The sequence below is a fragment of the Hipposideros armiger genome, unplaced genomic scaffold (genome assembly GCF_001890085.2).
Source record: "Hipposideros armiger isolate ML-2016 unplaced genomic scaffold, ASM189008v1 scaffold_179, whole genome shotgun sequence".
In the NCBI taxonomy this organism is placed as follows: Eukaryota; Metazoa; Chordata; class Mammalia; order Chiroptera; family Hipposideridae; genus Hipposideros; species Hipposideros armiger.
In genome coordinates this window covers 1,021,236-1,033,946 of record NW_017731529.1, presented here as the reverse complement: position 1 = coordinate 1,033,946, position 12,711 = coordinate 1,021,236, and the positions used below count along the sequence as shown (strand labels likewise).

Below are 12,711 nucleotides of genomic sequence, written 5' to 3'. Positions count from 1 at the left end.
GGAGCCGAACCCCCGAGGATTTATATTTGTAATGGCCCGAATGTGGTGGAGAGAGGAACAATTTATTTTAATTTTATTCATTATTTATTATCTATTATTTAAGTAGATTCCAAAGTCTAAATCTAAAAGGAAAATCTGTGAATTTGTGTGTATTTTGCTCATCTCGGAATTTTCCTCGTTCAGCAACTCTTCCAAAAATGGAGTAATGGGTCTCCCAGTAAAGTTGTATATATTCCCAGGACATATTCTTCTTTGTTTTGTCTGCAAACTGACTTGTGTCTATATGACAGCATTTTCTCAGCAGTAATCTGAATATTGCATCCTCATTGAGAAGTTCAGAGCACAACTCGCAGTCATCAGGTGGGTAAGAGGTATAGTAACTAATAGTGCTCCTAATAATTCAATACCCTACACTTTCTATACTCTAGGTGGTAACATAGGATATTCGTGCTCCTTATGAGGGTGGGAACTCTCATCCCTATTTACAGATGAGGAAACTTAGACACAGAGAGGTTAAGCGGTTTGTTCAGACTCATAAAGTTAGTAAATGATAAAGCTAGGATTAAACCCAGGCAGTCTGGCTTCTAATTTTATTTCCTTGTACTATTAAAACAAGCAGTCCTCCTCTATCTGTTTATCAACTAAATCATTTTTATATTTTGGCAAAGAAGGCCAGAGCCAAAGTGTATTTTGTGCTTCAAGCAGCCTCACCAAGCCCTGTTGCCGAAGGCTGAGAGCGGTAGTCTCCTCGGGCGGGCGGCCCATTACGATGGTGATTTGGGATTAAAGATGAGTGCAACTGTGCCAGCTTTTCTCAGCATTTTAATAGCTGCTTTACTGTGACACTATATCTCTCTTGGTTACAACTGCTGAAACTTTTTTTTCCCACAAAAATATTCTTAGTCTCAACTTTTTTCGGTTACTTTACTGGTCATGACAGAGAAGAAAAGAAAAAAAAAAGGTGACCTCTAAATTAAAATACGTGGAGATCATTTCACCTCAAATTCAAACTTGTTGGACCAAATATCATCTGATTTCTTTATTTTAGCTAAAAGTTTAAAGAACATTTTCATGTCTTTCCTACCTTCTTTCAGCCAAAAGTGACATTTATTGAGATGCCTAGTGTGGAAAGTTTCTATTCAAATTTCCAGCTATTATTCTCTTAGTAAATCATATCTCGAGTATGGGATTTGATGGTGGCAGGACTTGTATTTTCAGAGGGTTGAGGGTTACAGTTTAAAATTTTAAGTCTTTCAGTGAAAGACCCTTGAAAGTGAGATCAATAAGATTGTTAGCTTACTTTTCAATAATAAGAACTGTAAACTTACCCATTTTTTTGCATTTAATTTTCCAAGTTTATCGTATGGCTCGTGTACCGTGTACGGGACTTCTTAGAACTTTAGTGGATTTCCAAAACCAAGCAAATAAACAAGCAAACAACACCATCCACAGCACTGTTCTGTTACACAGAACGCTGCCTGATTCTAATTACCTGAAACAATTTACCCAGGATGCTTCAATAGAACCACCTGGAAAAATGAGGGTGGAACTTTGATTCTGGGTGGCATATGGAAATTTAATTACTAGGTCTACAAAGTATTTTAAAATCCCCAGATAAAAGTGACCTGAGGACTGGAGAAGAATCTCACTCTTAGCAGCAGTGGGTTATATTGGGGTGGTGGGTATTGCTGAAAATCAGAGGCCTGTGTCCCTCTCTACACTGGCCCCTCCACCCCATCTTCTGCAACCAGCCTCAGGGGGAGATGGAGAAAGAATCATGTATTCACCTTCTGGCTGCAAGAACTGCAGACTTCAACTGCGGCAATTCTAGCATTGAGGAGAAAGTACACATAGGAAAAAAGGAGGCCATGTCTCACTTCCAAATTAAAAAAAGACATTTCTACATGTTTCCATAACCCACAGACTGCTGCCATTTGAGGCCAACCCCTCCAAGTTTTCCCTTTGTCTCATGTAGTTGCTGAATCTAGGCCGCTGTCAGCAATCCTTTCATTCACCCAGGCCCATCCCTACGCCTCACAGATGCACACACTCTCCTGAGACGCGTACTTTGGTATCAAACAATGCAACTCATGTTTGATTTTGGATAACCTTGCACTGCTGAATAAAATAACCCTTGAGAAAGAAGCAATAAAAGCGCTGTAAGAAAAATGACTCATGTTTCCAAGCTGTCTAAAGTGATCATTTATCCCAACAAATGGTAATTCTTTCAAGACACGGTGGGCATGCCCCATACTTACAAAGTGTGGGAGAAAAGCCTTGCAACCTTTTTTTTTTTTAATTTGTGTTAAAATATATCAAATAATGTTTCTGGTAGGCTGTACCAGACAGGGTACGCTTAAAAACAAAAACACAAACCACATGGACGTGAGAGCCGAGGTGAACTGGCACGAGGGGAGGTCCTCGCCGAACAGCCGGGCTCATGGGCTTGTGTATGTGCTTGTTTACGCGCCTCTGATTGTCTTCCATTTTCTGCCCCCATTCATTAGAGTGCAAAGATGTGAACAAAGTGGCTTATTGCCCACTGGTGCTGAAGTTCAAGTTCTGCAGTCGAGCATACTTCAGACAGATGTGTTGTAAGACCTGCCAAGGACACTGACCCATGGAAAGCCGGAGAGAGAGACTTGTCACTTCATTGTGGAAACGCGTCCATCACAGAGAGCCACCCAGAAGAAGAGGATCGATGTCCTTGCAGATGCATTACCCTGTGGAAAACGTAACCACTGGTCAGCCTTCGCTGACAGGATTTCAATATTATTTTAACTTCTGTGAAGTAGGATTTATTGATCCAAAGTGCTGGACACAGTTATTAGGAGGGGATGCCAGATTGGAGAGATCCAAACAACACAGGGAGACTTGCTTACTGTGGAACGTTTGTGTTCTTTCGAGTAAATCCAATAGCCTGTTTACCTCCTTGGACCATTAAGATAATTTTTATTATAGACTTAGCAATGACACTGAATCCATTTGTATTTAAAACTGTTTAAAATGTAGCTGTTATGACTTGGTCAACTATGGAAGTAAAGAAGATTCAGAAATCTTAAGTCATAGCTTAAAAATATTTACTATACTTTATCTCACGACAACGGCACCACCATTTAAATTCTAAAACGGGCTTTGAACTGTAATTTAAGGAGCAATTATAAATCAAAAGTAATGAAAGTTCGTATTATTTTTCTTCCTCCTACTTAATTTCCTTAGGAATGACCCCCCCTTTTCTGAACACTGCTGTGAGCCATATATAAACTATATTAAACTGAACAACAATGAAGGACTTAGTTCGAAGCAGTGCATCAGTTACTGCAGCTGTGCGAGTCTATAAATCCCGTGCTGCGAGACTGCGGCCAACTTGCCATTGTGCGAGTAAAGCTGAGATTTCCATTAAAACTTTAAGAGAAAACCATTTCGGTTTCAGGCAGAAGTCAGACCTGGGGTACAGTAGAGACTGAAGGACCAGGCCCTTTGCTGCCACCACACAGGATGCCTCAGCTTATATTCGAGTCGCCCCAACTCACTCGTGTTTACATCTACACCAACCACAGAAGGGCTCCTGCCCCACTGGCTGGCTGCGTGCACGTGGAGCTCACTGAGACAATTCCATGCAAATGATAGACTGGCTCAGTGACAACTAGACAGACCCTTTTGCTGACAATTACGATGGGTTCCAGATGTCCCTTCTTTGATATGGCAGAAGGGCATTTATTTATATGAGAGCAAGTATGTGTGTGTGTGCGGGCGCTTTTGAGTGTATGGGTAGGTGAGTGTGCTTGCACATAAGTGTGCTATTTCTGTGAGTTTTAAAGTAGGCAAGGGATAACAACCAAAGAAGAAAAACTCCTGACGACTAAAGATCATCAAGCCTAATTTTAATAGTCACTCAACCAAGTATTTTATACTTTTTATGGATACTCTGAATGGCAATTAAATGTGAAACCCAGTTTCTTGGGCAAGTCAAATTCTAGCATCAAATTCACCTAAATTAAATTGACTAGCTCATAGTTTTCCTATCCACAAGTTTCACATCATGCTCATCAAAAAATCTGACAGTGAGATTTTTTAAAAAGAAGGAGAACAAAAGAGGGTACTTGTTAATATTCTGTACTTGAACACTTGTAGCTTGCAGCAGGCTCTCAGTGAATGTGCTTTGTGCCCTACACGTGAGTCCACCATGCTATGCCAACACCTCAAACTCAAACCAACTGGCTACTTTGTAAAGATACTCCTTGCAGTGAAAGAGTGTTTGGCTTAAATCCATCCCTGTGCTCTGAAACTCCACGTCAGGTGCATCACATATACCATGACCTAATGTGGACAGTTAGGATTTTTCCGAAAGGAAGAGAGAGACTCGCAGATTTTAAAAACCAGCCTAAACTTCAGGCTTTCTGTTGAGAGTCAGCACAGGATGTTCTTCGGCGCTCTCAGTCATGGTCATCTATGTCTCATCACTTGCTTTCTCTCCACCCACGACTCATGTCCCTGATCCTTCCAGAGAGAGCTATTGATGCATGAGAGTTGTTGCCAGGAGCCCTCTCTCTGCTGCCCTCAGAAGCCCAGCCCGCTGCAAGTGCCATCTTAGCCACTCAGTAAAGGGAAGGCAACCCCAGCACTGAATTCCATTGGTGCTTTGCAAAGAGCAGTTAACTTGGTGCTAATGTGACCTGGTGAAATAAACAAAAGATGGGTGGTTTCTGTGGCATTTTAGCAATAGGTTTGCTATCAGGATCTGCTTTCCTGCAACATAAATATCAGCTCATGTCTTTATTTGAAGAAGATTTCTCACATTACTAACGGCTGTTTGTTACCTCACCTGGAAACTAACATTGCGAGGGCCGTCCCCCTGGGCACCATGCAGCCCGGTGCTGGTGCTGGTGCTAGTGCTGGAGGAGGAGGGCAGCCAGTGTCCCTCAGGGGTGTGCAAGCTCCCGGGGGCAGCATCAGATGACCTTTGCACAAGGAACCAAGCACAGAGTGTAGCAGGACCAAACATCTTCAGATAGGCCCTGAATTTCAACCTGAGTGGGGAAGAACAAATCACATTCCACAGCATATCACAATACCGCTGCTATTTTGTAGCCAACTACATGGCTGCCTGACGCTGTTTTCCGAAATAGTGACCATAGATCATCAGCGGAGACCGAGCCAGGGTGCCAGGCCCTCCAAAAGTAGTGAACCGTATCAACTACTTAGGGAACCCCAAGGAAGCTGGACCCATGGCTGAGAGCAGTACCTGCTACTGGCATACAGGCCTGCCAAAAACCAAAAGGTAGATGTACCCAACTTATTGAACCTCTTGAGACACATATGACTCCCCAAACAGTCCATTTCATTCGGAATATTTTTATTTGAGTGAATGTCACATAGGTATCCTTCATAATACAGAACGAAATTACCTTTGTATTATTGTGATTAGTTGTTGCTTATTATTTTATACTCAGTATTAATGTGGTACACTGTTACTTTTTTTTTTTGGCTTTTGTAAATTATATTCTAATTTATTGCCATGTTTCCTAACACTTGTCCTTCATTCTCCTGCTTGTAATGAAAATGAAAAGTCATTATAACACTTGATGGAGTGAAATTCCACACCAGGCACAGATTTTTTTTTAACATAGATAATTTAGTAAAAATAAAAATTCAGCTTGTAAAAACGATTCAGATGGAAGTTGTCTATTCTCTGAAAAGCTGGTGTTGAACTTGCAATAGGTGGGATCTATCTCTTGGATTACCACATGTACATTATCTAGATTTTCCAGGTACTAGCCAGGATTGAGTTAATTTGCTGCATCCTTATTACTCTCCCCAGAGATGAGATCTATATGTGATATCTAAATGCAAGGGCTTTGGACCATTTGGGGGTAGGGAGGCTATATCCCCAGATGCCGTCAGCCAGCTATTCTAAGGCTAGAAAAGAAGTCCAGCTTAGCCACTGCCACATACACGCTCACAGCTCTTTTGCTCCCTCCTTCTTTGCCTTCCATGTAAATGCTTTAGCATAGAGGAAGATGCAAGGTATTTCGTTGTGGAAAGGATGCTGAACAAAAGAATTAGTACTTGAAGGATTTCACTCCTTAGAGTCAATTGGGAGCATAGAAACGTGATGGGGATATTGTTCCACCTTTAGGCAGTCCTTACTGAGCTGGGGGACACTATCATATGCAAAGGGAACTCAGCAGTTTTGAAACTCAGCAGCCAACATGCATGCTTAGCAATTTGAGTACTGTACTTTCATAATGACAACTTTACCAGTTACATAAGAAGATGTGTCATGCCCAAGCATGGTTGTGTTTTCATCCACTCACTCCCATGCCTCATCCACATCAATCTTACGCATTAGAAGTAATCAGGTGAGATGATTAGATAGCCTTGGGGAATATTTCCCCAAAGTAATCTTAGAAGCCATGAGTGGCTGAAGGATTATGAATGCTCAGTTAAATAGAAGACCCTGGGACCCACTGTTTTCACTTCTCACTGTATCTGCAAAGAGTCATTCTACTAGCAGCAGGGGAGGGGGAGATACCAAAAAACAAGGCTTGCCTTAGCGTCTATTCCTCAGATTCAAGTCTCTCTTTTCATCTCCAGTTGTTTTCAAGCTTTCAGTGAAATGTTCTCCCTTTGGAATGTCTAAAGGGCATGACCTGCTTAGGGCATCGACCCTCCTAGAGACCCTGCTGCTCTCCAGGGAGCTCTGGGCTCATCCCTAAGACGTTATTCCTCAAAACACCAGGTGACATTTTTTCAAGTAAGTTAGGAAGCAAGTTGGGTATTGATTTTGGTAAGAAAAAGAATGTATGAATTTGTTTGGCTAGGATAAGATTCATTACTTTTTAAAGATGGGAAAAGAAATGTACAATAATTCTGGGAGAGAAATCACAGCCCAGGAAGACTGGAAGATTCTATTATAAATAGGTGGTCACAGAAAGAAGAAAAGATCATTCACTGAATAGAAAAGTGACAAATAAGCTGTGTTTGGAATTCTGTCTCATTCATATCATCAGAATGTGTGGAATAAACTAACATATGTTTTTAAAAAGAACAGCTGTTCACAATAGTTTTATGCCTCAGACTTCAAAACCTCCAGCTAGAACTTAAAAGGAAAACGGTCTTTTCTCCCATTTTTTTTTCTCAGAAGTTTATTTTTACATTCGTTGCCCCCTCATTTCATCCTCAGATGATATCTGAGGCCAGAGATGGAACAGTGGTTTGAGGGCTGGCTCTATTCTTTGGGGGAACCAGCGTTCTACCTACATTGTCTTTTGGTCAATAGCTCCCTTTAGCCCATTGAAAGCCTTGAGCTACATCGGTGTTGAAAGCTAATTTCTATGACAACATCCCATCGTCACTGAAACAACGAGTACACAAGGGACCAACATCTCTTGATGTTTCCACTCCAGAGCCTGAATTCGTGTCTAGCTCATGGCACAGAACATGGCTGACCAGTCAGTTTCCATTGCCCAAGACCTTAAGGCTTGTGAAGTTCAATCAAGAAGCCTCTTCTTGCGTCTTGGCTTGGATACTTTACCTTACAGAGAGGTTTGACATGAGAAGGGTCAAGCTACCCCACCAGCTCCAGGCCTCTCAGAAATCAAAGTGCCTTCCTCTGGACAATGGCTTGACAGTGGGTGGCTTCTACTGGCTCCAGGCCACTGTCATTCTTGGACAGGCCTAATCTATGCTCCCAGAAAGGGCAGTTGTAAGCAATAATTGTGAGATGGGGCCCCTGAAATCTCAAGCAAACATGGCAGCAGGAAGTTCCAGTCCTGGGCCAGTCCAGGCCAGGAGTGACCTCTGTGCCTAGCAAGTGGCATCAGCTATGGTCATTCATTTACAAAACCAATATTTGCTGAGTACCTGTTGTGCCAAGCTCTTTGCTAGGCACTAAACATATGCTTTCTTATGATAAAACTAGGAGGACGATACTATCCACCCCCATTTCCAGGTTCCAAAACTGAGGCTCAGAGAGGCTAAGTTACCAAGGACCACAGAACCAGTGAGGGGAACATCATCACTTCTTCAGAGGACAGGAGGGAGCTACCTGGTCTGCATCTGGGACAGGAAGTTCAAAAGAATGCTGTTCTGCTAGAGAGAAGCTGAGTCACCAGGCCAGAGGACACGGGGTCCTCCTTCCTGGGACACAGTGGGCCCAAGGGAAACGGGGGGGTGCCTCAGGAGTCAGGAAAGGGTGACCTTTGGGCTCCTCTCTCCGTGGGTGGTGGTATTCATGATGAAAATTCCTATGTCCAGGGACGAAACTACAAGTGGGGATCCAAAGTGGTTTCCAAGCCTGTAGTTAGGGCTCGTGGGAAGAGTAGGAAAAGGAAGGTCAGAGATATTAAAGGATGGACAGTGCCTGCAATGGCAGTTAGCAGCCAAACATAACATGAAGCCTCTCACCTCCCCTGAAACTGCCTGTGTTGCGTCATCAAGCCTGTCCCTGCCTCACAGCGCCCCACACCATTTCTTGACATGCCAGATGGCCTCACTGACCTATTTCAACACAACTGGAACAGAATGATTCCCATGTTGGCTTTGGGGTAAATTTTGAGAAAGAAAGGTGGGTTTTTCTCTGTTTTAGTCAGAACGGGGCCATCAGGGCTTGAAAACTCGGGCCGTCCAGTTGCTGCCAGCAAGCACATTCTTTGACCTTCTGTGGTGGGTCCACAGAGTGGAACCAGGTGTTCTTTCAGCCCATGCCAGAATGTACTGGCCGCCCAACTGGCCACCTGCCTCCACCCCACCAACGGGGCTTTGGCTGGCCCTCTACCAAACAGCTGTGCTGGGAGCTACAGGTGGCCGCTCATGCCTGTGCCCAGGCCAGCAGCTGCAGTAGCCTGACTCAGCCTGGCAAGATGGACCTCGGGTCCCTCTGCCCCTTTACCCCAACTCCTCCCTGAACCAGGGCACTCAAGGGACTGAGGGGAAGAAAACCCAAAACTTAAATACGCTAAGGAATTGTGTTTGCTATTCAAACACAATAAAAAAGAATACTGTTCTCTTCTTCCTTCAATATCACCAATTTTGGCATTTTATTTCAATCATTCAAATTAATCTGATGTAAATAAATAGACATTTAGTCCCCGTTTGTTAAGTGTGTTATTGTTAAAATAAAAATCTCTTGGTTCTGTGTATCTACATACGAGTAAGTATTATAGAAAGGCAAAGGAGGATGACATCCCAACTTCGAAAGAATATCAGTATCTGGGACACCATCCTAGATAATAACTACATAAAAGAGCATTATTTGATATTCTAAAAAAAAACCCACAGAAGAGGCTAAAATATAATATGAGTTTGAATTAAAGTGGACAGAAAAAAAAATGTTATCAGAGCCAAGCTTTTTGCAATAAGAAATCATTTGATTCACAGTCGTAAACTTTAAAAAAGAAAAAAAGCAAAATTGAGAAATTAAATATTTTATTTTGAGATTAAAAAGGAAAGTAAATGTTAAAATTATGAAACAAGAGGATAACCTGAAGCCAGGTTCAGCTTTGTGGGTTTTCTGAATGTAGACTGAGCCAGGAAGATGTTACTACATGCTGCACTTAGGGTCCAAATCCTCACCAATGTGGTAAGCGCCTGCTGGAGGAAGTGTAGGGGACCCACTATTTTATTTCATCCCATATTTAATCTCCATTACAGGAACTACATTCTCCAAAGATCTCTCATGTCTAACTTTCTAAATCAATACGTTAGAACTTAACTCTCCAAATGAGAGCTGCCCGCTTCCATGTAAGCACCAGAGATCACTCTGTACTCATTCTCAGAGTAAACTCATCACTCAAGTTTTTAAATTGCTTGTTTAGACTATCTCCAAGGGTAGGATGGATTTGATTTTTGTGAAAGTCTAAAACCAACTCTGGTGAGTAAATTGCACATAATCATTTTGGCTACAAATATCTTATGTGTATTACAAATTGACCCCAAGTGATACGACAAAGGGAACTCCAAATATGCTTTGAGGAAGTGATTACTTTGAAAGGTTTCACTCATTTGGGTGCATAAATGCTGATGTTTTGTCTAAAAATTATTGGCATTACTTTCTAATCTAACTTAAAATGAATTAAATACATTTCACTACATATTTTGCTATTTCCAGTTCTAAAATTAGCTGGAACCTGGACCACCTAAATGGTGTGTTATTTGTGAGGGAGAAGAAAGATCTCTGACCTCTCAGGATTGAATAACCCTTAAACCCAGGAAGCCAAACAGTTTCTACAGACCCCGGAAGGGGGCCAACAGCTGCTCTTACAGGACCTTCTTTCCCAGAGTCCCTGGAGGGAAAGAAAGTCTCTTCCGGAAGGACTAATTAACCCAGGCCCATCAGCAACATTAATGAAGCTGCCACCGAGGGTGCACGGCTGGGCACTCTGTGGATTCCTCACCATGGAGGTATGGCAACCGTGCACACGTGCCCCAATTTACACAATTGTGTGTTTGTGCGTTTCTGTAGCTTGAATCCTTTCCCTTTTGCTTAAATGGTAATTCCAAGATAAGCCTGTCCTTTGGCCAATCTTTAATTGGTTGTGCATCGACTAACCATCCAGTATTCTCCCTTCAACTGCCTTCCTCCTAGAATTTCAAGGAAGTTGTTAATGGTGTGTAAACAGATACTTAAACATATGGGGAGTCCGGTATTGTAAGGAATTCCAAGAGTGCATCTTTCGAAGAGGATAGTTACTCCCTTATTTATCTAACTTTGAAGTGCAAATTTTTACCATGGCTATTTATATAAAACAGATACGTATATCAAGACACAAATCAAATTTTTTCCCCCAACATTTTTATTGGAACATGCCTTAAAAACCATAATTTTTATATCTTTTTTTCCCCCTTAAAAGAACCAAATCATTTTTAATTCACACTTCTTTCTAAACAGCTTTCAAAAATCTCCTTGGGTGGCCAGAAATGATTGTTTCCTCAAATTAGCAATGACAGCTATGGCCTGGGACACTCTTTAGGTCCATTGTCACTCTGAATGAAGAAGAAAACTTCATATTAAACATGTTTACATTTTTCCCCCAAATAGTCTAACCTGATTGATTTTTTTTCACCAACTTTGTAATAATCCAATTGCTGATAATCGTCTAGGAGAAAAACCCGGATAAAACAGAAAAATGGGTCTCTTCAGAGAGTTCTAATGAAGAAAAGAGTGATTATGTATTTATTTAATGCAATGTTTTTTATAAGAGTGAGAGATGCTTAGAAATGAGAAGTGTTCCTACACTGTTGAAAATGTTTAATTCAATGGCCTTTGCTTTAAGCAGGAAATTATTAACTTTGTTTATTTATTTTAGAATTTCAAACATGTGCAAAAGTAGAAAGAATGGTTTAATGATTCCTCCCTCCTCACCCAGCTTCCACAATTACCGACACATGGCCAATCGTGTTTCCATCTGTACTCCTCTATTGTGGATTACGTAAGCAGATATTATATCATTTCATCATTAAATACTTTGAAATATATCCCTAAGAGATAAAGGCTTTTTAGGAAATTATACTACTATTAATAAACTTATATTCATAAATAATATTCATATTCTCATTGTAAAATTGAATTTGCTCTAATACTATCACCAAACTTGGGGAAAGTAATAATAATTGTATATACCAGTTAATGAGCATCTGTTATGTGCTCTATTCCAGACAGCATAGTAGGCACTTTCTGTCTATTATCTTATCATCACTGTTCTTGACTTTATAGAAGAGGAAACTGAAGCTGAGAGAGGTTGAGACACTCGTCCACTGGCAAGTCAAGCTCTACAGGCCTGCAGAAGACCAGGGTTTATGAAATAACAATTCTTCCAACACCAGTGACTGTCCTATTTCTCTGTTGCTAATCACATTCAGGAAGAGGAACATCCAGCACTGATCTCTGCTCCTTGGTCCCAACAGAGTGTTATAAAAGCAAGTAGCTTCTTTTCTGGCCCTTCTGGATGGTGGCTGCTTTGAGCCTAGTCACATAAGACAGCCTTGCCTTGGTCCAACTGCCCTCTTGCTGCAAATAATTTTAGCCACACCTTTCTTTACAATCAGCATGTCAAAAGGTACCCCCCCCCCATTAATGAAACTGCTCTTGAATTTCCTCTTCCGTCTCAGACTCCATTGCAAAGTTTCCAGCTGTAACCATTAGTAATGAATAATTAATTGTAACCAGGCTCAACTGTGGAATATAGTGTGTAATCAAAATTTATCTTTGTAAGGAAGTGCCATGATGCCTGCAAATAACTTTCAAAACAATGATTTTTTTTTTAAGTGGGGCAGGGGTGTGTGTAAAGAGCAGGCAATAAAACAAATGTCACAAATATTAATAATTGGTGAATATAAGTGATGGGTACATGGGAAGAAAAGAGTTCATCCCCACAGAAAGTGTATGTACATGTGTGTGTTCATGTGCATGTGTATATATTTGTGTGTGCATGTCGGGAAGGGGAGAAAGGGAAAGAGAGATGGGGAGAGAGAGAGAGAGAGAATGAGCAATGGTGTATTGATAGTCAAAAAAGTTAAAGTTAAGTGAATGACTCTTTCCTTTTTCTTTTTTCTAAGCAAAAAAAAAAAAGTAAAGGGCAGGAGTTGGAGTCACAAGTGTTTCAAGCAAAGAGTGGCCAGAAAGGAGAGCAAATGGGCTAAACACCAATTCTGAATCCTAATCCAAGAATGAGTTTTTCTCAAGTGAGAGCAGTGGTTCCCAGACTTTCA

General features: G+C 41.3%; 1 protein-coding gene across 7 annotated transcripts in view; it reads left to right on the top strand.

The window, feature by feature from the left end:
- Window positions 1-5,648, top strand: part of ADAMTS6 (ADAM metallopeptidase with thrombospondin type 1 motif 6) — a 259,454-nt gene extending 253,806 nt beyond the window's left edge. For all 7 annotated transcript variants that reach the window (XR_002125140.1, XM_019652413.1, XM_019652415.1 and 4 more), the window contains one exon: window positions 2,508-5,648. Coding sequence is in view for 6 of the 7 variants with exons in the window: in XM_019652413.1 (XP_019507958.1) it covers window positions 2,508-2,617 (110 nt within the window). In the remaining variant the exon portion in view is untranslated. The remainder of the gene's footprint in view (window positions 1-2,507) is intronic.
- Window positions 5,649-12,711: the final 7,063 nt, after the last annotated feature.